This window comes from Phragmites australis, chromosome 7, assembly GCF_958298935.1.
Source record: "Phragmites australis chromosome 7, lpPhrAust1.1, whole genome shotgun sequence".
In the NCBI taxonomy this organism is placed as follows: domain Eukaryota; kingdom Viridiplantae; phylum Streptophyta; class Magnoliopsida; order Poales; family Poaceae; genus Phragmites; species Phragmites australis.
Window position 1 is genome coordinate 22236852 of NC_084927.1, and position 11422 is coordinate 22248273.

Genomic DNA, 11422 nt, shown 5'->3' on the forward strand with positions numbered 1-11422 from the left:
AAAGAAAGATTTCACCCATATGTTCATTGTCATCTCATGGGCGGTGATCTTGCCGAGCACTTGATTTGGAGTCATCTTCTTGATGTCATTGTTGTCGTAGATGATGGAGATTATCAACTTATACTTTGAAAGAAGAGCTTAAAGTATTCTTCTTACCACTTGATCATCTTTAATTAGCGTCAAAACTAACCCATTGATCTCATTAACAAGAATATTCAAACGAGAATACATATCATTAGCACTTTCATATGGTATTTGCTTGATGCCATTGAGTTTAACAAGCACATGATATTTCTTATTGCGCACATCCTTTGTGTCTTCATGTATTTCAATGAGACCAATCCAAATATCATGTGCATTAGTGAGAGAATAAACATAATTAAATGCATCAACACATATAGATGATAAAAGGATACTCTTGACTAATGTATCTAATTGCTTCTCCTTGTTGGTGATATAAGGTCTCATCCTTTCCTTGGTGACTCTACAAATATCCAACCCTTAAGCTTGTAAATAACAAGTAATTAGAATTTTCCACGGGGAAAGTTTGTGCCATCGAGAAGTGGAGCACTATGAGAATCTATCCTAACCTCGAACGTCACCACTCACTAGACGGTGAAGCCTAACCGATCACAATGAGACTAAGGATCAAATACCACTTGAATTGACAAAAACTTGTAAACGGTGTGAAGCTTTAATACAAATTGTAAAGCTAGATGTAAGCCCTAGCTCTAATACCAATTGAAGGGATCAGTGACGTCCTAAGAGGGGGTGAATTAGGACACTTAGAACTATTTCGGCTTTAAAAAAATACAAGATAAACCTATATTAAATTCTATCTGGATGTGCTCTAGGTTTATCTAGTGTGTCTACTCTACCGATCAAAGTGCTTGCAACCTATCTAAGAAGGTAAATTGCAAGAATGTAAATGCGGAAATGTAAATAGGGTAGAGAGAGCAAACTCGGCACAAGGATTTTTTTTCCTATGGTATCGATGATATGAATGCCACCTCTAGTCTACATTGGAGCTCCACAAAGAATATACTCTCGGTCGGCACCCGGTCACGGTTCTTGAACACCAAGTCACAAAGACAAGGCCTCCACCCGGATAGTTACCAAGCCACCAAGGCAAGGTCTCACCATTAGCCTCTCTTCTAGTTCCTCGTCATCGTGATCACTTCGGAGCTTGAGCCACCAAGTCAAGGGTTTCCGCGTCCCCGCACAATCGTCTTACCGCTGCTCCACACCAAGTCAGAGTGTTAACAAGCTTACCGGCGAGTCACCAAGACTCTAAGGTGCCGACGTAACACTTAGTACAAGGTTGGGTCACTCATTAATCCACTCTCTAGGCAGCAATCACCTAGCAACACTCTCTATAGGCCTATAAGTACTAATCACTCACTAATATTGTGCTTAATCACCTTGGATAATCACTTTAAGCACTTTGGTGGCTCAGATGTCTTCTCAGGTGTATATGAATTTCTCTGGACTCCAGCAACATGCCACCACTTCAAATGACTGAGTGGAGGGGTATTTATAGTCTCAAACCCGCGCACTAGCCGTTAACCCAACAACTCAGAAAAGTTATTAACACCGGATGATCCGGTGAGAACACTAGTACTAACACTTGATCATTCGGTGAGTACATTCTCACAAACTGGCTGTTGGAACCCCACTCAAGCCTCTATGAACATCGGACACTCCGGTGTATACTTGATCTCTATCACCGGACTATCCGGTGAGTTATCATGAGACATCGGAGCTTTTCCTTCTTCTTTGTGTAAATTGCTCTGGTGTTAGCATGCGGTGCACATCGCTTCATCACCAGACTATCTGGTGAGCTGATTTTAGCCAACCGAGTCAATGCAACTCTCTCTCGAAATAATGCTCCGGTGTGCCCAGCCTTCGTTCTGCCTCTTTGCATTGTTCATTGTTTGATGTGTGCAACACATTAATCATCGAACCATTCGGTGTTTTGATCTTCAACTTAAATGGTTGTAACCTTCTCTAGACAAAATGTTCCAGTGTGTATCTTCTCTGATCACCGGACCTTCTGGTGAGGTCTTTAGGTCTCTCTCCCCTTTGTCAAATATGCTTTTGTGAGTTAACACCCAGAGCACTAGACTATCCAGTGAGACAAATTTTTTTGGGACTTCTCCAATTCAGTCAAACTTTGTTCCGGTTACGATGACTTCTTCATATATTGCATCCATAAGACCTACTAACATATATTCTTGATAAACATGTTAGTCTCATTTACCATATTATTATTAATCACTAAAATCATAATAATATAATAATAGGATTATTTTCATTATAGGCATGTACTAGTGTCTGTATTCTGTTGCCTAACATTACATGCCGAGCTAGCAAAACTTTGAAATTGTGCAACGATCCACCATACATTTCAAATAGAATTATGTAAAGAATTTTCTTTCCAAAGGTGTACTCCAACTCAACATTACATGCCCCTTATTGAAGTAGCTCGTGAAAGGAAGTTCTTGGTCTCAGTCTCACATCAATATTTGTGCACGTCCTGTTACACGATGGCACTGGGCACCTGTATATTCGCATTTTTTTTATGAAATATACGTAGGAAATACAAAATGCAAGGATTGTATTCTCAAAGTCTCGTCACAACTCACAAGTTAAGCGTGTAAGCCTGGTAGAACACGTACATATATACGCCGCACGTAGAAAACACGTAGACAGACGCACATGCAGACACAACCACCATGCACCGCATCAGCTGCAGCAGACCACATCAGTAACCCCACACACACACACACTCTGAGCACGAAACACCCTGCTCTTATTATTGATCACATGCTGCTGCGGAAGCACGAACCATAGCTCTCGATCAGCCGAAGAAGTGGTGCTTCTTCTTCCCCTCCCCGCGGCCGGACGCCTCCTCCTCCTCGGCGTCCTCCGCCGCGTCCTTGGCCTCCTTCTTGCCGTGGTGCTCGTGGAACGCGAACCCGCCGCTGCCCAGGGCCGCCACCGCCGCCACGCCCTCCTCGATCTTGTGCCGCTGCGAGTGCTCCGGGTCCTTCTTCGCCTCGTGCCTCTCGTACTGCGCATGCATCATCGACAAATCTCAGCACAGTTGATATTTAGAACGTGCCAACCTGTGCGTTTGTGCGAGAGGAAGTTAACGTACCATGGCGAAGGCGCCGGCGGCGAGCGTGCCCATCTCTCCGAGGTGCTCCTTGTGCTTGTGCTCCTTCGCCTCCTTCTTGTACTTCTCCGAGTCGTCCCGGGAGGAGCCGTACTCGTCGTCGGCGCCCCCGGACTTGTTGTACCCGCCGCCGGTGTACGCGTCGTCGCCGGAGGACTTGTTGTACCCGCTGCCGGTGTACGCGTCGTCGCCGGAGGACTTGTTGTACCCGCTGCCGGTGTACGCGTCGTCGCCGGAGGACTTGTTGTACCCGCCGCCGCTGCGGTCGTAGTCGTCAATGGCGCCCGACTTGTTGTAGCCGCTGTCGTTGTTGTAGTCATCGCCGCCACCGCGGCCGTACTCGTTGGTGCTGGACTTGTTGTAGCCGCCGCCGCTGCGGTCGTAGTCGTCGGTGCTGGACTTGTTGTACCCGCTGCGGTAGTCGTCGGTGCCGGACTTGTTGTAGCCACCTTCGCCGCGGCCGTACTCGTCGGTGCCTCCGGATTTGTTGTAGCCGCTGTCGTAGTCGTCGCCGGCGCCGGACCTGCCGTAGCCGCTGCGGCCGTACTCGTCAGCCATCTCGATCAAGTCTAAACTTTGTCACGTAGAGAAGTTTCAGTGTACAAGTGTAAAGCTCGTTTGCACTATGCTCTTCCAAGAACGCAGCGATGCGAGGTATTTATAGCAGGGAGCAGTCTCTAAGCCATAGGTTTCGAGCAGTTCGACCAAGTGTAGTTAGGTTGTGGCTGATATGCTGCACAAGTATTAACGAAATCTAATATATAATTGGCAATTCTAGTTGATTTGTCTTCATCTCTAAATGGAGATATTTTTTTGCAAACAAGAACTAGTTGGTTAGTTGCTTGTCGACATCATCTGGTTGGGCCACGATTAATAATGGACGGGGTTTATTCCCTGAAATCCGAATCATCGATCCGACCCTCAGCTATTGCTTGCTCTAGATGCCATGTCATTCATGTTTGGGTATCTCATTAACCTGAAAAATATTGTTCTATGTTTCAGAATACTGAGCAAAAATATCATTTCAGAACTCAATACAGAACAGATCGAGAATTGTATGGCCCTGGAACCTCTGGGTTTTTCATAATCTAGAACAGAAGTCGCTCGTCCAATTTTCTCTGACAGTTGCGCTCCGATCAAGGGAACTAGCTTCTTGCTGTGGCAGCATCAACAATTAACGCATTGGGGGACCGACCACAATATTAATAGGTCTTCACGGTTCGTTATCCGAACAAGACTAATTTCTGCACCAGCAAGAACTGCTCTAGCAAGGGAACTTCTTCTGAAACTGTGTATTGGATATATCTTCTGAAACTTTTTTTTTCAAATCCAAAGTATGCTATGTATAACTGTGTATTGGACTGTTAGTGTTAGTTGACTGAAAGTGTTGTGCAGAAATCACATGTCATCGCGCGTGATAGCATCTGTGAGCTACTGAGCTCCTCCTTTCTAGAAAAGGGATTTTGAGCTCACGTGTCAGCTAAAAATATACAGGAGTGGCATATCTCGAAGCTTAACTAGGGTCTAAGGGGAGTGGCCTATGTCCTCAAAACTCCATTTCAGTAATCGGCGCCTGTAGGCCTACACGCACTCGTTCTCAAGGTCCGGTTGTTGTCTGTTTCAGAATACAGATCAGAAAAGTACGAAAGCAGATTACAGAATAGAAGAATATGCATGCATGCATGCCCTTCCAGTCGCGCTTTTCATCCGATTTGCTCTGGCATTCGCTCTCCGATCCTGCGAAATGACTAGATATATATTCCTCTAAGGGGAGATATCGGGTGAGGCAGGGCCAATAATTTTCTGGGCTCCAAATTACTAGCCATTGCGGTTCATTACCTGACTAAGATTATTTTTCTGGACACAAAACTCTTTTTTCTGGATGGTAGCATGCCATGTGTTGTATAAGTGCTGGTTAACTGAAACTGTGATAGATAGCATCCATATGCCTCACTGGCATGTGGAGTGAAACATAGATTGATATGATCGAGAGCCATGTATGTATACCGAGACTGAATCTAAGGGAGTGGTGCTTCATCAACGATTCCTTTGCCTCCTTAATATCAATTTTAAAATTTTCACTAAAATTACTACAAACTGGCTCCTTATAAATTGCATTCATGTCTGGTCGAAATATAATGGAAGAAATGATAATTCTTTACGAGACCATTCATGAGTTACATAGGAAAAAAAATAAAATGATGTGGTTCTGAAAATTGATTTTGAAAAAATATATGATAAGGTTAAATGGTCTTTTCTCCAGCAGATATTGAGAATGAAAAGCTTTTTAGCACAATGATGTGATTGATACAAAGCTTTGTGTCTGGAGGCTATGTAGGGATTAAAGTTAATAATGATGTTGGATCTTATTTTCAAACACAAAAAGGTCTGCGATAAAGAGACCCCTATCGTCATTCTTTTCAATATTATAGCCGATATGCTTACATTTTTAATATCTAGAGCAAAAAGGGATTGACAAATCGCTGGAGTTGTTCAACACCTAATTGATGATGGTCTATCTATTCTGCAATATGCAGATGACACCATCATTTTCATGGATCGTAACCTTGAAAAGCAAAAAATATGAAACTATTGCTATATGTGTTTAAACAATTATCTGGGCTTAAGATTAACTTTCATAAAAATGAGATCTTTTTCTATAGGTCTGCTAAACAATAAGAAGATCAATACACATAATTATTTATATGTGATATTATATATTTGTCCTTCAGATATCTTGGCATTCCGATGATTCACAGGAAGATATAATGATTGGAAGGGGTTGAAGAAAAGTTTGAGAGGAAACTTAGCAGTTTGAAGGGAAAATTTATGCCTGTTGGAGATCGATTAGTACTTTTAAACTCGGTACTAAGCTGTCTCTCCGTTTCCATGATGTCATTCTTTGAAGTCCCCCGAGGTGTGCTAAAAAGACTGGATTATCTTCGGTCCCAGTTTTTTTGCAAGGGAAAAACTTCAAAAAGAAGTATCGACTTGCTAGATGGGACATCTTATACCAACCTAAAGATCAGAGTGGATTAGACATTAATAATCTCTCGGTTAAGAATATTTATCTTCTTAGCAAGTGGTTTTTTAGACTACTTAACGAGGATAGGGTCTGGTAACAAATGCTAAGAAATAAATACCTAGGCATCAAATCTCTCACTCAGGTTGAAGGAAAACCAGTAGATTCTCAGTTCTGGATTGGACTCATGAAAGTGAAAGATGAATTCCTTAGATACGGATCTTTCCAAATTAAGGATGACTGCCAAACTAAATTCTAGAATGGCACTTGGTTGGATAAACCCCTCTGAGTGAACAGGATCCTTCGCTGTATAATGTAGTTAGAAGGAAACAATCCTCGGTGGAAGAAGTCATGAGTTCCATATGACTAAATATCTCGTTCCGTAGACCAATCATTAGGGATAAACAAATTGCTTGGCATAATATGATGACCAAACTAGTGCATGTTCATTTAGGAGATGGCCGAGACACCTTTAATTGGGGTTTGCATGCGAATGCTAAATTTTTGGTTCATTCCATGTACAAACATATGATGACACGAGCCATATCCATCCCAGTAAAAGGTATATGGAAGCTTAATCTTCCTGTCAAGATCAAGGTTTTCTTGTAGTATTTATGTAGAGGAGTTATTTTGACCAAGCATAATTTGGCTAAAAGAAATTGAAATGGTAGCTTAAAGTGTAGTTTCTGCAATCACAACAAAAACATACATCATTTATTCTTGGATTGTCATCTTGCTAGGTCCATTTAGCACATAATCACTATTGTCTTGAGAATACAGAAACCTAATATTATGGTCCACATAATGGGTAATTGGTTGGGAAATAGGAGAGATAATACTAATACGGGTTCAAGTAGGGGTAGCAACCATCTTTTAATCTATATGATTATGCCGTAATGATATTATTTTCAATAAAAAACCTAATATGACTTTGATGCATACAATTTTTAAGGGAATTTATTGATTGTGTTTCTGGATGTTGCTACAAAAGAAAATACAAAGAAAAAATATTCTGAAGGTATGTCATTTGTTTGAAGGTGGTGGCAATGCAATTCTTCACTAAGAATGTATGGCCATGCAATCATAGAATATGTGGTTAAGATTTTTTCCCCTTGTTTTCTTTATAATGAAATGTTGTAATAATAAATGCAGACTGTATACTTCGGTTGATGAAAAAATGGAAACTTTTCCTTTATCTAAAAAAAATCAACGATTCCTTTCAGCGTTCACAAGAAGAAAAAAACACGATTCCTTTTAGCAATATCAACGCCTATCGCTCTACACCTACGCGTACTCGTCCTCGAAATCTTGTGTGTGACCGGTTGTCGGCAACGGACGGAGTAGGAGCACACGTGTATGCATGGAAGGGAAAATTCTGCAACCTGGTGTTCATGTACTCTTTATCTTGACCGTATATTTGTATTGATATTATTATATAATCATGATACCTGTATGGTTGGGTTCTTTTTCACTATTTTGAAATAAAAAAAGGTTAAATAGTTAGTAAAAAAAGAAAAAAATAGATAAAAAAAATCAACGAATGTAGGAGAGAAATTAACTGTCTGAGATAGAAGTTAGAGTACGTGAGTACTATGTTGCGCGGATGCATTTTCCGTGTATGCATGTACCGTCAGCGTACGCTACCTGCTCCATCATAGCACGACGGCTCGGTTCTCCAGACGGGCACATCCACCGATCCACGTCGATCTCCATACCACTGGCCGGCCGGGTTCTCACGATCGACAGCCAGATCGCAAGTCTCAAGACACCGGCCAACTTGTTCGCTTCGCACGCGACGCGGCGCGGCGCATGCAGCCACCAAATCAGCTCGCGGCACCGCCGCGTCCAGAACGAAAATCTGCGTGTGACACTCCCTCTCCCAGTCCTGCCAATTCACACCAGAAAATAAGACGTCTCTCCGGTGAATCCTCTTTTCTCTACTTCTGAAAACAACAGAGGTTCACTCACGAGCTATCACTTGCTTTGAGAAAAATAAGAGCCGTTCAGCGGATTTTGTTTCCTCTCCTCTCTTTTGGCGAGATCTTGCAAGTTGCAAAGCAAGTATCTGGAACCGATCAGCCTGGGGGCCATTCATGGCTGAAGTGGACGTGTGCCCGCGGCCCGGGCGCCGCGATATCAATGGCGCCTCGATGGCCCGGGACGTCGCCCGTCGGTTGGGTGGTCAAGCGCCATGTCGGCCGGGTCGGTGCGCGGGGCGCGCGCGTCGGGGCATGCAGCCGCGGTGTCGGCAAGCCGCAAGCGCGCGGAGAGTCGTCGCTCGCACGCGGGGGCCGGCCAAGTGGCCAAGGCATGTCCCGCGTAGGCGCGTAATATCCGAGCGCGCGCAGCTAATATCGCAGCGCCTGGCGCGCTGGCCGTGGTCGCCCGCCACCGGCCGGACACACGGATCGCTATCGGCAACCCCACGGACGCGACGGCGACCGCACCGACCAGCCATGTGTGCTCTCATGGCTGATGGCTGGATGCATGTGGTTGTTGTCTCGTCGAGAGACACGCGAGCTACCTACTCTCCACTACCGGATTTCGAGACTTTGCCGTGTGCCTAGGGCACACGGCGAAGGCCTTAAAACACTCGGCAAACATGTTGCCGAGTGTTACACTCGGTATATCACTGTCGGCATACACAGTGCCGGCAAACTACTGTTTGCCGAGTGTTTTATATTGTGCACTCGGCAAACCTATTTGCCGAGAGCCAAATACGACACTCGGCAAAAAAAAGTGATCTAACGGTGCCAATGCTTTAACGGCCACTTTGCCGAGTGTCTCAGGGATACACTCGGCAAACACGAGGACACTTTGCCGAGTGTCTCAGGGATACACTCGGCAAAAACTAGGACACTTTGCCGAGTGTCCGTGTATACACTCGGCAAAGTGAGCACAGAATAGCACCCAAATAGCACAGTTTGGCGACACGTGCCACGCATTGCCGAGTGTATACCGTGGACACTCGGCAAAGTGGCATCCAAAATGCCAGATTGAACAGCCTTGTGACACGTGTCCGTTTTGCCGAGTGTAACACTCGGCATAGCCTTGTTTGCCGAGTGTAACACTCGGCAAACTGTTATTTAGCAGGTCGACAATTGACCCATACCAGATTCAAAACTGTCACTGCAATTCAAAACAATATACATATATATCACAGATTACCACCTTCACATAAACATCGCATATTACGCAAACATCACATAAAGCGTCGCATAAACATCGCATATTACGCAAACATCACATAAAGCGTCGCATAAACATCGCATATTACGCAAACATCACATAAAGCGTCGCATAAACATCGCATATTACACAAACATCACATAAACCGTCGCAAGTGACACAAACATGACAAATTGTCGTGACAAGATAGCAAAACATAGTCCAAACAAAAAGAAAATGTAGCAGGCCGTAACGGACTCAACACTTGATTACCACCTTAACCTGCATCAATTAAGGAGCAAAAACGCTAATTAAGAAGTATGCATTTGAAAGTAAACAGAAATGGTAAGTATGGATATAGGGTTACAAAAGTAAGTTTTCAAAGTGAGGAGAACAAACCAAAGTGAGGTGGAGTACCAAAGTGCGAACCTCCAGCTCCAGGCGTATTCGATCCCTCTGATGGATACTGCACAAAGTAGATAGTTAGCACAACACTCTATAGTTGTAAGAATGGTAATAATGGTAATTACAAGGTTATAAACTAACTCACAGGAGTGTTTGGAGCCTGTGGAGCAAGTGGACGAGAAGGGGTTGGCATCGGTGGCGGAGTTTGACCCATTGCAGCATAAAGGGGCGTCATCATCGCATACCACTGGGATCGTTCTGCCGCCAGTGTTTGGAGCCTGTGGAGCAAGTGGACGAGAAGGGGTTAGCATCGGTGGCGGAGTTTGACCCATTGCAGCATAAAGGGGCGTCATCATCGCATACCACTGGGATCGTTCTGCCGCCATCCTCTCCTCGAACGATCTCTCTAATTCGTGCCGGAGCCTCCTTTCTTCATCCAACTGGGCCTACAGTATGTCATCGCAATCTCATCATCGTTCCAATGCAAAGCATGTAAAGATAGTGGAGGATGAATGAAACAGAACTAACCTGCATTTCGTTCATCGCAATCCGTGTAGGCTCTGGGCGAGGGCGTATACCCGGACCTGAGCTCGTGCTCTGAGCTCTAAGCTGAGAGAGAGAGGGAGTGGTGGCCGTATCGAGTGTGCCGTCGCCAATCCAGAACCGGCCATGTTTCTTGCCTCCTTCCGCCCTCATAACCACTTCCCCATCAAGATCCTGCTCGCTCGGATCAAAGTCTGGGCCGTGGACCTCCTTTGCCATCGATGTGTATCCATCCAGGCGAGCCTTGGTGTATTAGTAGCATGTAAGAAATGAAATCAAGTTAGAAATGAAATCAAGTTGGTGTAATAGCCAAGTTAGAAAGTACTTTCTGTTTGAACCAAGAAATGAAATCGGGCATGTCATTTCCCACACCATCTCTAAGAAGGGCCGAAGCTTCCTCGAGGGTAGGTTCCCTTGATTCATGCCAGAATTGCTCATTGAATTCCCTATAGCAATGAGAAGAAGCGGAGTTGGACACAAACTTGTGACTAGTTGAGAAATAATGTATTGAGCACTTACTGCATGTACGGCTCCACTTCGGATAGGTTGCTCAAGACATACAACATAATAGTGCGCCACTCTTCATGTTGCAAGGTCTTGTTAGTCGCACCACTTGCACTGCCAAGTTGCCCTCTAAAGATGCTAAGCTTTGATTCATCTTCGGGGTTTCCAACATTGTAACGAGGGGGTGGATTATGCACACTGTGAAGATTGTCAGCATAGTATTTTGTTGTGAAGTTTGACACCTCCTCCAGGATGTATGCCTCAGCTATGGATGCTTCAATTTTGCATTTATTTTTACATTTATTTCGAAGAATCTTTTAGAATCTCTCAATTGAGTAGCACCAGCGGCCCTGCACGGGCCCCCCCATTCGTGCTTCATACGGGAGGTGCAAAATCATATGTTGCATCGGATTAAAGAAGCCGGGTGGAAAGATCTTCTCCAACTTGCAGAGCAACACAGGCGCCAGTCTTTCCATGTCTGCTACCACGGTATGAGATAACTCTTTGGCACAAAGCTGGCGGAAGAAATTGCTCAACTCCGCAAGCACTAGCCAAACATCCTCGGGGACATAGCCTCGAATCATCACCGGCAGTAGCCGCTC

General features: G+C 44.4%; 2 protein-coding genes across 3 annotated transcripts; both read right to left on the reverse strand.

Annotated features, from left to right (window-relative positions):
• Positions 1 to 2595: 2595 nt before the first annotated feature.
• On the reverse strand, positions 2596 to 3898 carry LOC133924206 (stress protein DDR48-like). Its single transcript, XM_062369644.1, has 2 exons — positions 3161 to 3898; positions 2596 to 3073 (listed from the first exon to the last, which is right to left on the reverse strand). The coding sequence occupies exons 1-2, from the start codon at positions 3734 to 3736 to the stop codon at positions 2861 to 2863; spliced, it is 789 nt and encodes a 262-aa protein (XP_062225628.1). The 5' UTR covers positions 3737 to 3898; the 3' UTR covers positions 2596 to 2860.
• Positions 3899 to 9443: 5545 nt separating this feature from the next.
• Positions 9444 to 10477, reverse strand: LOC133923494 (uncharacterized). 2 transcript variants are annotated; one of them, XM_062368781.1, is made up of 5 exons: positions 10302 to 10477; positions 10137 to 10219; positions 9919 to 10051; positions 9786 to 9834; positions 9444 to 9650 (listed from the first exon to the last, which is right to left on the reverse strand). In XM_062368781.1, exons 1-5 carry the CDS (start codon positions 10467 to 10469, stop codon positions 9646 to 9648), a joined length of 438 nt encoding a protein of 145 aa, XP_062224765.1. In that variant the 5' UTR covers positions 10470 to 10477; the 3' UTR covers positions 9444 to 9645. The 2 variants fall into 2 exon arrangements, with proteins under 2 accessions (XP_062224765.1, XP_062224764.1); XM_062368780.1 differs by having other exon boundaries at positions 9768 to 9834; positions 10302 to 10476.
• Positions 10478 to 11422: the final 945 nt, after the last annotated feature.

Coding starts and splice junctions, on each gene's coding strand:
- LOC133923494 (XM_062368780.1), bottom strand. CDS start 10,469: ATGAGGGCGGAAGGAGGCAAGAAACATGGCCGGTTCTGGATTGGCGAC. Junction 10,220..10,301: donor TTGCGATGAACGAAATGCAG/GTTAGTTCTGTT, acceptor GACATACTGTAG/GCCCAGTTGGATGAAGAAAG. Junction 10,052..10,136: donor GCGGCAGAACGATCCCAGTG/GTATGCGATGAT, acceptor CTTGCTCCACAG/GCTCCAAACACTGGCGGCAG.
- LOC133924206 (XM_062369644.1), bottom strand. CDS start 3,736: ATGGCTGACGAGTACGGCCGCAGCGGCTACGGCAGGTCCGGCGCCGGC. Junction 3,074..3,160: donor CCGCCGGCGCCTTCGCCATG/GTACGTTAACTT, acceptor ATGCATGCGCAG/TACGAGAGGCACGAGGCGAA.